At 42.3% G+C, this 16,829-nt stretch overlaps 1 protein-coding gene across 3 annotated transcripts in view; it reads right to left on the bottom strand.

The window, feature by feature from the left end:
- The window catches only part of LOC311107441 (protocadherin-11 X-linked-like), a gene marked incomplete at both ends in the record, with an annotated part of 246,941 nt that extends 235,971 nt beyond the window's left edge, over positions 1–10,970 (bottom strand). For all 3 annotated transcript variants that reach the window (XM_084149932.1, XM_084149933.1, XM_084149934.1), the window contains one exon: positions 10,431–10,970. In XM_084149932.1, coding sequence (XP_084006058.1) covers positions 10,431–10,970 — 540 coding nt within the window. The remainder of the gene's footprint in view (positions 1–10,430) is intronic.
- Between the last annotated feature and the right edge of the window lie 5,859 nt (positions 10,971–16,829).

Here is a 16,829-nt window from a genome sequence, read left to right as displayed (position 1 = left end):
TGGCATGACACAAGACTGATGGTAGCGCTCACCTTGTCTTCTCCGGACAAGGTGTTTTCCGGATGCCCCAAACAATCGGAAAGGGGATTCATCAGAGAAAATGACTTTACCCCAGTCCTCAGCAGTCCAATCCCTGTACCTTTTGCAGATTATCAGTCTGTCCCTGATGTTTTTCCTGGAGAGAAGTGGCTTCTTTGCTGCCCTTCTTGACACCAGGCCATCCTCCAAAAGTATTCGCCTCACTGTGCGTGCAGATGCACTCAAACCTGCCTGCTGCCTTTCCTGAGCAAGCTCTGCACTGGTGGTGCCCCGATCCCACAGCTGAATCAACTTTAGGAGACGGTCCTGGCGCTTGCTGGACTTTCTTGGGCGCCCTGACGCCTTCTTCACAACAATTGAGCCTCTAGCCTTGAAGTGCTTGATGATCCGATAAATGGTTGATTTAGGTGCAATCTTACTAGCAGAAATATCCTTGCCTGTGAAGCCCTTTTTGTGCAAAGCAATGATGATGGCACGTGTTTCCTTGCAGGTAACCATGGTTAACAGAGGAAGAACAATCATTTCAAGCACCACCCTCCTTTTAAAGCTTCCAGTCTGTTATTCTAACTCAATCAGAATGACAGAGTGATCTCCAGCCTTGTTCTCGTCAACACTCTCACCTGTGTTAACGAGAGAATCACTGACATGATGGCAGCTGGTCCTTTTGTGGCAGGGCTGAAATGCAGTGGAAATGTTTTTTTGGGATTAAGTTCATTTTCATGGCAAAAAGGGGCTTTGTAATTAATTGCATTTCATCTGATCACTCTTCATGACATTCTGGAGTATATGCAAATTGCCATCATCAAAACTGAGGCAGCAGACTTTGTGAAAATTAGTATTTGTGTCATTCTCAAAAACCTTTGACCACGACTGTATTTCTAGTCACCTCCATAATACATGACCAAAAGTATGTGGACACCTGCTCGTCAAACATCTCATTCCAAAATCATGTATCATGGGCCTTAATATGGCATTGGTCCCCCCTTTGATGCTATAACAGCCTCCATTCTTCTTGGAAGGCTTTCCACTAGATGTTGGAACATTGCTGCGGGGACTTGCTTCCATTCAGCCACAAGGGCATTAGTGAGGTCAGGCACTGATGTTAGGTGATTAGGCCTGGCTCGCAGTCAGCGTTCCAATTCATCCCAAAGGTGTTCAATGGGGTTGTGATCAGGGCTTTGTGCAGGCCAGTCAAGTTCTTCCACACCGATCTCGACAAACCATTTCTGTATGGACCTCGCTTTGTGCACAGGGGAATTGTCATGCTGAAACAGGAAAGGGCCTTCCCCAAACTGTTGCCACAATGTTGGAAGCACAGAATTGTCTAGAATGTCATTCTATGCTGTAGCATTAAGATTTCCCTTCACTGGAACTAAGGGGCCTAGCCCGAACCATGAAAAACAGCCCCATACCCTTATTCCACCTCTACCAAACTTTACAGTTGGCACTGTACATTCGGGCAGGCAGCGTTCTCCTGGCGTTCTCCTGGCATCCGCCAAACCCAGATTCGTCCGTCGGCCTGCCAGATGGTGAAGCGTGATTCATCACTCCAGAGAATGCATTTCCACTGCTCCAGAGTCCAATGGCGGCGAGCTTTACATTTGGCATGGTGATCTTAGGCTTGTGTGCGGCTGCTCGGCCATGGAAACCCATTTCATGAAGCTCCCAACGAACAGTTCTTGTGCTGATGTTGCTTCCAGAGGCAGCTTCAGCGGTCCTGTTCTGTGAGCTTGTGTGGTGTACCACTTCGCGTCTGAGCCGTTGTTGCTCCTAGACGTTTTCACTTCACAATAACAGCACTTACAGTTGGGCAGAAATTTGACGAACTGACTTGTTGGAAAGGTGGCATCCTATGACGGTGCCACGTTGAAAGTCTCTGAGTTCTTCAGTAAGGCCATTCTACTGATAATGTTTGTCTATGGAGATTGCATGGCTGTGTGCTCAATTTTATACACCTGTCAACAACGGGTGTGGCTGAAATAGCCTAATCCACTAATTTGAAGGGGTGTCCACATACGTTTGTATATATATAGTGTATGTATAGAGATCTATAAATGAAACATCTATAGTGAGGGAAAAAAGTATTTGATCCCGTGCTGATTTTGTACGTTTGCCCACTGACAAAGACATGATCAGTCTATAATTTTAATGGTATGCTTATTTGAACAGTGAGAGACAGAATAAAAATAAAATAATCCAGAAAAACGCATGTCAAAAATGTTATGAATTGATTTGCATTTTAATGAGGGAAATAAGTATTTGACCCCTCTGCAAAACATGACTTAGTACTTGGTGGCAAAACCCTTGTTGGCAATCACAGAGGTCAGACGTTTCTTGTAGTTGGCCACCAGGTTTGCACACATCTCAGGAGATTTTGTTTCCACTCCTCTTTGCAGATCTTCTCCAAGTCATTAAGGTTTCGAGGCTGACGTTTGGCAACTCGAACCTTCAGCTCCCTCCACAGATTTTCTATGGGATTAAGGTCTGGAGACTGGCTAGGCCACTCCAGGACCTTAATGTGCTTCTTCTTGAGCCACTCCTTTTTTTGCCGTCAAACATGGAGGTGGAAACATTATGCTTTGGGGGTGTTTTGGGTCATTGTCATGCTGGAATACCCATCCACGACCCATTTTCAATGCCCTGGCTGAGGGAAGGAGGTTCTCACCCAAGATTTGACGGTATATGGCCCCGTCCATTGTCCCTTTAATGCGGTGAATTTGTCCTGTCCCCTTAGCAGAAAAACACCCCCAAAGCATAATGTTTCCACCTCCATGTTTGACGGTGGGGATGGGGTGTTCTTGGGGTCATAGGCAGCATTCCTCCTCCTCCAAACACGGCGAGTTGAGTTGATGGCAAAGAGCTCGATTTTGGTCTCATCTGACCACAACACTTTCACCCAGTTCTCCTCTGAATCATTCAGATGTTCATTGGCAAACTTCAGACGGCCCTGTATATGTGCTTTCTTGAGCAGGGGGACCTTGCGGGCGCTGCAGGATTTCAGTCCTTCACGGCGTAGTGTGTTACCAACTGTTTTCTTGGTGACTATGGTCCCAGCTGCCTTGAGATCATTGACAAGATCCTCCCGTGTAGTTCTGGGCTGATTCCTCACCGTTCTCATGATCATTGCAACTCCACGAGGTGAGATCTTGCATGGAGCCCCAGGCAGAGGGAGATTGACAGTTATTTTGTGTTTCTTCCATTTGCGAATAATCGCACCAACTGTTGTCACCTTCTCACCAAGCTGCTTGGCGATGGTCTTGTAGCCCATTCCAGCCATGTGTAGGTCTACAATCTTGTCCCTGACATCCTTGGAGAGCTCTTTGGTCTTGGCCATGATGGAGAGTTTGGAATCTGATTGATTGATTGCTTCTGTGGTCAGGTGTCTTTTATACAGGTAACAAACTGAGATTAGGAGCACTAACTTTAAGAGTGTGCTCCTAATCTCAGCTCGTTACCTGTATAAAAGACACCTGGGAGCCAGAAATCTTTCTGATTGACAGGGGGTCAAATACTTATTTCCCTCATTAAAATTCAAATCAATTTATAAAAATGTTTACATGCGTTTTTCTGGATTTTGTTGTTGTTATTCTGTCTCTCACTGTTCAAATAAACCTACCATTAAAATGATAGACTGATCATTTCTTTGTCAGTGGACAAACGTACAAAATCAGCAGGGGATCAAATACTTTTTTCCCTCACTGTATGTAGATATATAACATCTTATTAGTGATGTTAGTCGTCCAATGATGTTAGTAGTCCAATGCTGTTAGTCGTCCAATGATGTTAGTCGTCCAATCACGACAATCAAATGTTCCATCTCAGTAGCATGTAATGACGTAGCGCCGTAGTTGGCTGAAACTGGGTGCGGCTGACTGAAATCCCCTCACTGCAGACTCTTTCAATTTTTCAGATTATCATCTGATGCATCTTTGAAACAAATTGATTACCTGATTAAACCTAAAGGAGACTGGGATTTAATCAAGTTGATGACCTGATTAAACCTAGAGGAGACTGGGACTGAATCAAGTTGATTACCTGATTAAACCTAGAGGAGACTGGGATTTAATCAAGTTGATTACCTAATTAAACCTAGAGGAGACTGAGACTGAATCAAGTTGATTACCTAATTAAACCTAGAGGAGACTGGGATTTAATCAAGTTGATTACCTAATTAAACCTAGAGGAGACTGGGACTGAATCAAGTTGATTACCTAATTAAACCTAGAGGAGACTGGGACTGAATCAAGTTGATTACCTAATTAAACCTAGAGGAGACTGGGACTGAATCAAGTTGATTACCTAATTAAACCTAGAGGAGACTGGGACTGAATCAAGTTGATTACCTAATTAAACCTAGAGGAGACTGGGATTGAATCAAGTTGATGACCTAATTAAACCTAGAGGAGACTGGGACTGAATCAAGTTGATTACCTAATTAAACCTAGTGGAGACTGGGACTGAATCAAGTTGATTACCTAATTAAACCTAGTGGAGACTGGGATTGAATCAAGTTGATGACCTGATTAAACCTAGAGGAGACTGGGATGGTGCTGTGAATATATTAGCCTTTCATAGCTATGCTAATAGAAGTGAATGGGCCGACGGGCCCGGCTATTTATCATTGGCTATAACATCCCTTTCATACAATACTGATGGAAGGCTCCCTTGCCACTGGCCATGATCTGATGCATATCATTTAGACAAAACCAGCAAAGAATTATTTGTTTCCTCTTGTCAACGGCTGGCGGAAGATAATATGTCAAAATCAGAAACAAATGAAAACTGGAAGCGCTTGACAGAGAACTGAACACAGGCAGTGAGCTGAACACAGGCAGAGAGCTGAACACAGGCAGAGAGCTGAACACAGGCAGTGAGCTGAACACAGGCAGAGAGCTGAACACAGGCAGTGAGCTGAACACAGGCAGAGAGCTGAACACAGGCAGAGAGCTGAACACAGGCAGAGAGCTGAACACAGGCAGAGAGCTGAACACAGGCAGTGAGCTGAACACAGGCAGTGAGCTGAACACAGGCAGAGAGCTGAACACGGGCAGAGAGCTGAACACGGGCAGAGAGCTGAACACGGGCAGAGAGCTGAACACGGGCAGAGAGCTGAACACGGGCAGAGAGCTGAACACAGGCAGAGAGCTGAACACAGGCAGAGAGCTGAACACAGGCAGAGAGCTGAACACAGGCAGAGAGCTGAACACAGGCAGAGAGCTGAACACAGGCAGAGAGCTGAACACAGGCAGAGAGCTGAACACAGGCAGGGAGCTAGCTGAGCTCCTTGTCTAATTGTCCTTTCTGCAGTAACATTAATCAATTATGAAAAGCCAATTTGAGTTATTTGAAGTGAGCGCTCCAACACGTATCTAGTACAGTTTTATGGCGTAACTGGCATCTGTAAATGAACATACTGTATAAATTAACTCTGGCTTTACACAATTTTAAAATAGTCTGTTTGTTATCTATGATGGGCAGAACCTAATTGTGCTACCACCTGCTCCTTATAGCCAGGCAAACAAGATGTATATCCCCAGAACATCATTTTTAAACAAAGAAGAGTTGTTGCTCCAAATCCACCCACCGAAATAGAGACTTCCGCTTTCTTTCAACGCCAAGTTTATCTGGCTCTCCTATAGCAGGATATTGATCTACACAAGGTGATCCCGACAGCGCCCGCCCACAACAAATGCTGTTAAGAGATACTGAAAATCCCTCAAAATAGGAAGGATTCGGTTTCTTGCTGTGTGGCGCAAAACTCTTTAAATTCTTGGGGAAAAATAACATTTGGAGAAGTGAAGAACCCAAAACAACCAAAATCAATAGCTCCATCCCTTGAGCCTGACCTGCCTCACACGGGCAACGTCTTAAATGGCACCTAATTCCCTATTTAGTGCACTACTTTTGACCAGAGACCTATAGGGAATAGGGTGCCATTTGCGACAAATCCATGGTCTGAGGAGGAACCTGTAAAGAGGTTTGTCTTTAAGTGATCAAATCTGTTCCCAATGGAAGAGACTCCTGCATCCATGCATGGTATTACTTTCCCCTGACCTTTGGACGTGTTCTTAGAAAACCTTTGCCGCATTCCAAAATGACGTAGCACATTCCATTTTAGAATCCCATAATTAAAAGTTTGCTATGAATGATACCGCTACAAACATTTTTAAAGGCGGCATGACAGGTTTCATAAAGGTGTTACGAATGCCTTATTTAGGCCTATAACCCCTTCAAGCAAAGTGCTACTGACCATTATGTGTGATTTAAAACAGACTATATGGAATGGCATTATTTGTTATCCCTCTATATGAAAAGACGAAACCAACCTGGTTTTGAATTAAGGTGAATGTCATATCGCATCTGTCCTTTCTAAATAACAGCTAGCCTACGTGTCTGTCAGCTGAGAGGACATAACAGGAACGCTGTGATGACACACAGGGGAAGCAGTTTCAGCTTCATGTCAGGGGACATAACAGGAACACTGTGATGACACACATGGGGAAGCAGTTTCAGCTTCATGTCAGGGACATAACAGGAACGCTGTGATGACACACAGGGGGAAGCAGTTTCAGCTTCATGTCAGGGGACATAACAGGAACGCTGTGATGACACACAGGGGGAAGCAGTTTCAGCTTCATGTCAGGGGACATAACAGGAACCCTGTGATGACACACATGGGGAAGCAGTTTCAGCTTCATGTCAGGGACATAACAGGAACGCTGTGATGACACACAGGGGGAAGCAGTTTCAGCTTCATGTCAGGGGACATAACAGGAACGCTGTGATGACACACAGGGGGAAGCAGTTTCAGCTTCATGTCAGGGACATAACAGGAACGCTGTGATGACACACAGGGGGAAGCAGTTTCAGCTTCATGTCAGGGGACATAACAGGAACGCTGTGATGACACACAGGGGGAAGCAGTTTCAGCTTCATGTCAGGGGACATAACAGGAACGCTGTGATGACACACAGGGGGAAGCAGTTTCAGCTTCATGTCAGGGGACATAACAGGAACACTGTGATGACACACAGGGGGAAGCAGTTTCAGCTTCATGTCAGGGACATAACAGGAACGCTGTGGTAGTAAACTATTATTCTGCGTGGAGCTCCACAGACAAATATCTGAGGACAAATACAAAGATAGTCCAAGGGAAAGGATTAAAGATCAGCAGCTATTCTAGGAACGCTTGCACAAGCCCCTATCGAAAACTAAACTGTGCCCCTGTACTGTAAGACTGTATAGTGCATTTCTGAAATTCACTTGAATATATGTCGTCATGGGTACTGTACCTCTATGCTGTGTTTATGTTTATGGACTGCTTTTCAGAAAAACCTATTTTGAATGAAAAGGATGGATAAAAAATATGAAACAGCAATATTTCCCCAAGGAAGATCAGATATGGAACTGAATTGAAATAAACAAGAGAAAAAAGCAAGGATAGGAAAGATGAAATTAATTTAAATAAATCAAATAAATAAGGCAAGGATGTAAAAAAAAAAAAAAACAGCAATAATATTAATGAGAGGAGAATGACTGGAGATCATCATCGTTGCTATGCGCAGAACGTTTGGCTGGTCATTTTCCAGGCATGAACAATTCAGGACATTTTCAGCGGGGGAGGCCTTGGCACAGAAATAACTCATTAGAAATGCAAATTGGTAATCAAGTCAGACACGGGCAGCAAGAATACTGTTCATTTTCACACAAAAGCAAACTTAATCTGAGACACCTTGGAACTGTCTCGCTATTATCTTACATCAAGCTCCCCCCAAAAAAACATAATAATGTCACCGAGACGATACAACCTTTCCAAAGCAACCTTTTCACGTAGATGCTTGTTATAGGATACTATCTGTTACTACCTTTACGTGTGTTTAGTGCCCCCTCTGCATAGAACATTCTATGCTCTATCTCCTGTTTAAAATATTAGAATTAGAATTCACAAGCAGGCCTCAGATAATCTGCAACATTCATCTTCTTCCGCAATGTATTGAGTATTGTCTAGGCTATAAATGGAGAATGCATGACATTATCCTACTTTCTGGTTTTCAGGCCGACTTCATTAAGGCAACTGCGATTTATTAGAACATCAATTAGGATGATAAAAATAACGTTGGGTTCTGCATGAGGCACCTATTAACATAATACAGCAGGTTCCTTTTCTAGGCAATAATCTGCATTACTCCCGACATTTAACCTTTTTCCCGGGAAATTGGAGAAATACGCTGTTTCCTAGGTGGGTTTCTGTGTTATGGTTTTACAGCGAAACTACACATTGCTTATCACTTGCTGCACATAACGACATAAAGCCTTTTCAAAGAAGGCATGGTGGTTCCACGGTGGCCTAAGGCTCTGTTCTGATTTAAGCGTGGAACATGGCCCAGAAAGTGTGAACGAAAAAACAACAACTGTACTAACACATTTCCTTATAGGTTCAACCAAATGCAGGTAAACAGCAGTGATACTGGGAGGGGTGGCACAGTTGAAGTCGGAAGTTAGGTTGGAGTCATTAAAACTCGTTTTTCAACCACTCCACACATTTCTTGTTAACAAACTATAGTTTTGGCAAGTCGGTTAGGACATCTACTTTGTGCATGACACAACTAATTTTTCCAAACAATTGTTTAAGACAGATGATTTCACTTATAATTCACTGTATCACAATTCCAGTGGGTCAGAAGTTTACATACACTAAGTTGACTGTGCCTTTAAACAGCTTGGAAAATTCCAGAAAATGATGTCATGGCTTTAGAAGCTTCTGATAGGCTAATTGACATCATTTGAGTGAATTGGAGGTGTACCTGTGGATGTATTTCAAGGCCTACCTTCAAACTCAGTGCCTCTTTGCTTCACATCATGGGAAAATCTAAATAAATCAGCCAAGACCTCACAAAAATAATTGTAGACCTCCACAAGTCTGGTTCGTCCTTGGGAGCAATTTCCAAACGCCTGAAGGTACCACGTTCATCTGTACAAACAATAGTATGCAAGTATAAACACCATGGGACCACGCAGCCGTTATACAACTCAGGAAGGAGACACGTTCTGTCTCCTAGAAATGAACGTACTTTGGTGCGAAAAGTGCAAATCAATCCCAGAACAACAGCAAAGGATCTTGTGAAGATGCTGGAGGAAACAGGTACAAACGTATCTATATCCACAGTAAAACGAGTCCTATATTGACATAACCTGAAAGGCCGCTCAGCAAGGAAGAAGCCACTGCTCCAAAACCGCCATAAAAAAGCCAGACTACGGTTTGCAACTGCACATGGGGACAAAGATCGTACATTTTGGAGAAATGTCCTCTGGTCTGATGAAACAAAAATAGAACTGTTTGGCCATAATGACCATCGTTATGTTTGGAGGATAAAGGGGGAAGCTTGCAAGCCGAAGAACACCATCCCAACAGTGAAGCACGGGGGTGACAGCATCATGCTGCGGGGGGGTGCTTTGCTGCAGGAGGGACTGGTGCACTTCACAAAATAGATGGCATCATGAGGAAGGAAAATTATGTGGATATATTGAAGCAACATCTCAAGACCAGTCAGGAAGTTAAATCTTGGTCTCAAATGGGTCTTCCAAATGGACAATGACCACAAGCATACTTCCAAATTTGTGGCAAAATCGCTTAAGGACAACAAAGTCAAGGTATTGGAGTGGCGATCACAAAGCCCTGACCTCAATCCTATAGAACATTTGTGGGCAGAACTGAAAAAGCGTGTGCGAGCAAGGAGGCCTACAAACCTCATTCAGTTACACCAGCTCTGTCAGGAGGAATGGGCCAAAATTCACCCAATTTATTGTGGGAAGCTTGTGGAAGGCTACCCGAAACATTTAACCCAAGTTAAACAATTTAAAGGCAATGCTACCAAATACTAATTGAGTGTATGTAAACTTCTGACCCACTGGGAATGTGATGAAAGAAATAAAAGCTGAAATAAATCATTATCTGTACTATTATTTTGACATTTCACATAACTGACCTAAGACAGGGAAGTTTTACTAGGATTAAATGTCAGGAATTGTGAAAAACTGAGTTTAAATGTATTTGGCTAAGGTGTATGTAAACTTCCGACTTCAACTGTATTAGCGCTACCAATTAGCTCCTCAATACCAGCCTGATTTAGAGGTAAATATTTAATATGTAGTGTAAGTCAACTTTATGTGTCTAGTAGCACTAGTACATAAAGAACTGCCAAGTGTTTTCTGAACTTTTGATGGAATGATTTAAGCTAGTGTTAAATGCCACAAACGACTGTCTTCTGGTGTTAAAATGTGTGTAACTGTTTTTCACACAAATAAGGATGAAAACAAACAATTCCTAAGCATACAAACTATTGATCTTAGTGTCAGTCACTCGATCCTGACAGAGAGAAGTGTGAGCTCACCTTGACAAGTTCATAGTGTTGAATCCCATTGATCCCCACATCTGGGTCAAACGCAGAGGGCACGGGGTACCGGGTGTTGATGGCTGTGTTCTCTGGGATGGAGATGTTTATAACGGTGGACTGGAAGAGTGGAGCGTTGTCATTGACGTCCTCAATCAGGAACCGGATCTTGACCAGACGGAAGATCTCGTCAGGCAGAACGGCTACCTCGATCTCGTAGAAGCAGCGCTTCTCGTTGAATACTCCCGAGCAGAGCTTCTCGCGGTCGATGCGGTGAGCCGTGGTGAATATCTCCCCAGTGTTGGCTTCTACCCTCACCAAAGGCACATCGCCCGTTTTGTAGACGGGCTTGAACTGCAGTGGCGAGGACAGCTTGAAGTCAGGGTCAAGGTTCAGGTCCAAGTCCTTCCGCAGGTTCCCGATGCGGACATTCTCGGGCTGCTCCTCCCTCACCGTGTAGTCCTTCTCTTGGGCCCAGGACAGCAAGACCAGGCAGGTGAGCAACACCACCAGCACATGAGCCTGACCTGCTAAGTCCATAATCAGAGACGATGGGAGCTTTTTTCTTAAGGCTGCAACTCTGTCACTGGGGTAGAGAGAGAGAGAGAGAGAGAGAGAGAGAGAGAGAGAGAGAGAGAGAGAGAGAGAGAGAGAGAGAGAAAAAAAAATCTTGTCACTGCAAAAGTTACATGACACCCAGGTTACGTCTGAAAATGGAACCCTATTCCCTGTATAGTGCACTACTTTTGACCAGAGCTCTATGATCAAAAATAGTGAACTACATAGGGAATAGGGTTCCATTCCAGACCCTTGTACTCTGACTGTAATTAGTATGATTCTCCCTAATGGAGAGGGTTGAACTTGACCTATCAACCTAACTAGCTCTGAGCCTGCATCTCTCCAATGTCTATGAGAGCAAATTAACAGAAGTTTTACTCAATTAACCTTTGATGACACCCCATTGAACACAAAGACATGAAAAGGTTATTAGTTCCCATATTCCATCGATTCGTTCAATTGCAGTAATCAACCAATTCATGTTTTCATTGCAGGGAGGTTGTGTGCGAGGCAGAGAGCATCATCATTGGCGTAGTCAATAGACAACCTTGTATGAATGTTTGATGAGTGTAGCTAGCGTGAGGCATTAAGTTTGGTACATGAGTTGACCTTGGCCATGTCATCAGGTTTGAAAGATATGTAGCTTGGGAATAAGTCAGATCGTTACGAGCAGGAGACATATGGGAAAACACTAAGATTTGGCCCTGGTCAAAAGTACTATATATGTGCACTATATAGGGGATAAGGTACCATTTAGTATGCACACTACATCCATCTTCCAGTGTTGTGGATAAGTGTTACTGTGTGCAATAACCTTCATTTTAATGCAGAGCCATAGATTAGAAATACATTGCTCATGTTAACAGCAAATTAACTTAAGAGTCTCATGTACTGAGTATCTGAAAAAAACTGGAATCTGAAAGATTCCGTGAATGCCCTGCCGTATGAAAACACCATGTTCTAGACAATAATTAATTGACACATTACAAAAGCCACCATGTCTCACATTAGGATATAATCATATTATCATAGAATGTAATCACACAATGTAATCATCAACATTAGTTAATACAGTTTTCTCTAACATGCTCCATGTATTGTTATTTGCCTCTGTCTGATCTCTCTCTATGACAAAGCTCCCCATGGTAAAATAGTCAATAGTCAAGATCTCTACTCCCGAGTGGCGCAGTGGTCTAAGGCACTGCATCGCAGTGCTAGCTGTGCCACTAGAGATCCTGGTTCAAATCCAGGCTCTGTCGTGACCGGGAGACCCATGGGGGCGGCGCACAATTGGCCCAGCGTCGTCTAGGGTAGGGGAGGGAATGGCCGGCAGGGGATGTAGCTCAGTTTGTAGAGCATGGTGTTTGCAAGCCAGGGTTGTGGGTTCGATTCCCACGGGGGGTATGAAAAAATATATATATTAAAAAGTAATGTGTGCACTAACTGTAAGTCGCTCTGGATAAGAGCGTTTGCTAAATGACTAAAACATGTAAATGTAAATCAACAGCCTATGGTTTTCCACACCATCTGACAGTATTCATAAATCAGTGTTTTCTTCTTTGATGCCAGTTTGCTTGATAGCCAGTTCCACCAATTCTATCAACGCTTTGTGTGCTAAAACCTGGCTTGAGGGCAAAGGTCCCTGTTGCCAAAACCAAACTAGGCCATCCAAAGATGGGGGCATGGAGATACGATGGCAGTTGCTCTGCTTCTTACAGCAATAACAACTTTCAGGTGTATTAGGATTAGAACGTATGGTAACACTATACTTTCTATTTAATTTGAGGTCTCTTTTACAAAGGTAGACTTAAGGTCTGCAGGTATAATGCGTTATGATGCCGTTGTGATGCATTGTAAGACTTGTCGTGAGGACCCGTCTTTGCTTAAGTATGCAGCGCCCCTCATTGCTGGCTCAGTAACACACTTTTTTTTTTTTTTCATTTAACTTTAGCATCAAGAAATATTCCAAAATTGTGGAAAGTTTTCTACCACTCCATAAGGGTTAGTAATGATCTTAATCATTTTCGACCCATTACCAGGCTTCCTTGTCTTGCAAAAATACTAGAATAATTGGTCTACAAACAGATACGTTATTTTCTATCTGAAAATTGTATTCTTAATGTTAGTCAGTCGGGATTCAGACCTAAAAGATAGCATCACTATGGCTACCATGCTTGTTGTAAATAATATTGTAAATGCCTCAGATGATAGAAAGAATTGTGCTGCCATGTTCGTAGACTTGTCAAAAGCTTTTGATACTGTAGACCATGTTACTCTGTTGAATAAGCTGTCCTCGATAGGGTTGGGTACTGATACTTGCCGGTGGTTTCATAATTATCTCAATGACAGAACTCAGGCCATCAAGGTAGATGGGGTCAAATCTGAGTTCCTTGAGTTACATAAAGGGGTACCCCAAGGTTCAATACTCAGCCCACTACTGTTTACAATTTATATAAAGAACATTGGTAATGCTGAAAAAAAAAAAGTTATATTCATTTGTATGCAGATGATACAGTGCTGTACTCCATTGCTCCATCGGTGGGCCAAGCCTTTTCACATTTGAAGTCTGATTTTCAAGCACTGCAGAGGCCACTAATGGATCTAAAGTTAGTTCCAAATTCAACAAAACAAAATGCATGCTTTTTTCTAGGTCCCATAACCCAGATTTAAATGCATTTGTAATGACTAGTTTGAACGGTACACAAATTGAGCGAGTTCCTTCCTACAAATATCTTGGTATCTGGCTTGATGACAAACTGTCATTTAAAAAACATGTCACTGAGCTGGTGAAGAAGTTAAAGTTCAAGGTTGGTTTATTTTACATAAACAAAGCATGTCTGACTTTTGTTAATAGGAAGGAAATTGTCCAGGCCACTTTTATGTCTATTTTAGATTATGGGGATATGATCTATATGCATGCTGCAGCATCCATTGTGCCCTTAGGTTTATTACTGGTGATGGTTCTAGAACTCACCATTGTGCCCTTAGGTTTATTACTGGTGATGGTTCTAGAACTCACCATTGTGCCCTTAGGTTTATTACTGGTGATGGTTCTAGAACTCACCATTGTGCCCTTAGGTTTATTACTGGTGATGGTTCTAGAACTCACCATTGTGCCCTTAGGTTTATTACTGGTGATGGTTCTAGAACTCACCATTGTGTTTTGTATCAAAACGTGGGTTGGGCCTCTTTGTATGTAAGGAGAGAGCAGCATGTTCTTGTGTTTATCCATAAAGCACTCATGCAGTAACTTCCTATGTATCTATCATCATTAATTGAATTTGGACTTACAAATGACCAAACCCAGTCTCCGGCTTGGATAACACTGGAGGCCCCTTCAGTCTCCATAGAGTTGGTTAAAGCTGCTTTTAGGTTTTTTTTGCACCCTTTATGTTGAACAACTTACAGAGCTCTCTAAAATGAGATGTTCTGGTCCCCCTTCGTGAGTTTGGAGTAATGATCGGAGACCTCCATGTTGATAAATATGTCTGTTTTTCTTAATATGATTTGTAACGTTGTATATTGTATATGTTTGATGTATTTATGCTGGGGGCTCATCTGTAAAAGAGTCCATAGTCTCAGTATGACTTCAAAATAAAGGTTAAATAAAATAGGAGAATTCATGACCTCCTTATAATCTCAAACCTTGGAAGACATATTAAATAAATACTACATAACACCACACAGTTGTACTCCACTGGGGTTAAATGTGGATGTCTGAGGAACTGTCTTCAATAACGCTTAGCTTTTCAAAGTTATTTTTTACTTCATTCCAACAACTTACATCCAATCACTAACATATGAATTTGTTATTCATGTCCCGCTGCATTCCAGGTCATTCCATCTAACCTCTGAGCATTTAGAATAAGCATTATAGGAGCTGTACACACCCACAACACATCGGTTAGGAGGTAATAAAGAGAGTATCAATCTACCTTTCATTTCCCTCCCAGCGCCGTTATTTAATATCCCATCACGGAGATTATGCACAGCCTGTGTTGAGAAGCGTTCTGTGAACTCTGCATCTTTTACACCTTATGAAAAGTCTATCTACGCAGGGACAGAGCTACTAGTACACTGTCTTGGGAATTCATCTGTGACGGTTGTATGAAATCTTTACAATCGGCACCTTTTTACATTGAGATGGTGGTGACATCTAACTGCGGTAATAGCATCCCTAGAGTAAAACAATTATTACGTATTTTTTTTAAGGAACTCGTTTGGAATCAGCCAGAATGGCAAGACGTTCTATTGTTCTATCCTATGATCTTATCTGACTATCTTTCTCCCATTGGACCTTCCAATTCTCTTTATACCACCTTCGTAATGAAGAATTCAGGTGAGACTCATTATAGGGTTAGACTCATTATCAGCCTGTTGGGTTAGAAAACGCATTGCTGACGGTATCTACATGACAGCCATCTATGTGAATGCTACTCTCAGCAGCACGGATACCAATAAAAACAGTGTTGTGTTGTCATATGAATGAAAACACTGCATTGGGTTGTGATTTGCTTGACTTTGAAGTTTGCACCTGTCCTAGAGAGAAAGAAGGGGTCATTATAAACCAATTTATATTTAGTAATGTTATGCTCCGATCTTTCTCCAGATAACTCCCTCTTCAAAACTATACATTGGATCTAATGGGATTGAGCAATGAGCTGCAACTTTTACAATTGCAAAAAAAAAATAACAGTTTGGGGCAACGAAGAATTGGGAATATAATGTAGAGAAAAAAAATGTTACGTTGAAAAACGTCAATCAAGCGGAACGTCTTTCCATGCTAACATTTCACTAGGCTCCAGAAAGAGCTATTTTGAGCCCTAGGCAAGAGGTTTAATCCAGCAGACAACTCTGCTTCTCTCCTCTCTCTGGAGACAGCGCCGAGCAGGGGGAAGCTAGTAGCAGATAGCTCCTGGATCACTTTACATGACAATATGATGGACAGGCCCGTCGAGTAGGGTAGTATTTTCAGACTGAGCTGTGGAAGAGGAGAGATGGGAGGAAACACCTTCACCTCCCCAAAGAATCTATAGATCTGGCATCTTAAATGGAAGATTGATGGAGTGACTCCAGAAATGGAGTAGCAGCAACAAACTTCTCTATCCCCAAAACTGTGATTTGGGTTTCCATGGATGTACAGCACATGAATAGATATTTCTTAAAGCCTTGCAAGCTGGACCTTGCAAAGCGGCACAAGCTTGGTAACCCCAGCCTCTGTCTCTCGTGGTTTCATTGATCTCTGACAGACTGGCAGACAGACAGGTTTATTGTCAAGATCTATTCAGTCTTCCTTTAAAAATATCTACAGCATAGAAGTTTCGTTATCTAGTTGTCACAAGAGGAATAATGGTAGATTTATCTTGACTGAGTAACGACTGTGGTCTTCGGAGCTGAGTCAGTTGAGATTCCTGCTGATAACAATGAAACATTTAAAAATAGCTCAATTGTATTTGCTCTTCGATATTCTAGCTCATATAAGACCAATACCTTGTCAATATGTCTTAATTCTTCAGTCAAATTAGTTAAAAATCAAATGTTGTCCCAATGTACAGTAAATGCATCAATCATATATCAATCCCAAGGGAAAATAAATAAAACATTTAGTTAAGTTAAGACATTTTTTAGTTTTTTTGCTTTTGTGCAGTTACATTGTTTTCTCGTTAGCAATGTCAACACGATGAGATTAAAATCAAAAGAATGTATGTTTAATTATGAGAGCGAAGATATTCCATAGATACAGCACCAAGAATGACCAGCACAGAGGTGATGATATCACATAAATTGGCATGAAAATCCTTCACGTCGTGTCACGTCGGTTCATCTGATATTACTGTGAGT

This window comes from Coregonus lavaretus, assembly GCF_964263955.1.
Source record: "Coregonus lavaretus genome assembly, chromosome: 32".
In the NCBI taxonomy this organism is placed as follows: domain Eukaryota; kingdom Metazoa; phylum Chordata; class Actinopteri; order Salmoniformes; family Salmonidae; genus Coregonus; species Coregonus lavaretus.
This window is presented reverse-complemented; position numbering and strand designations above follow the sequence as displayed.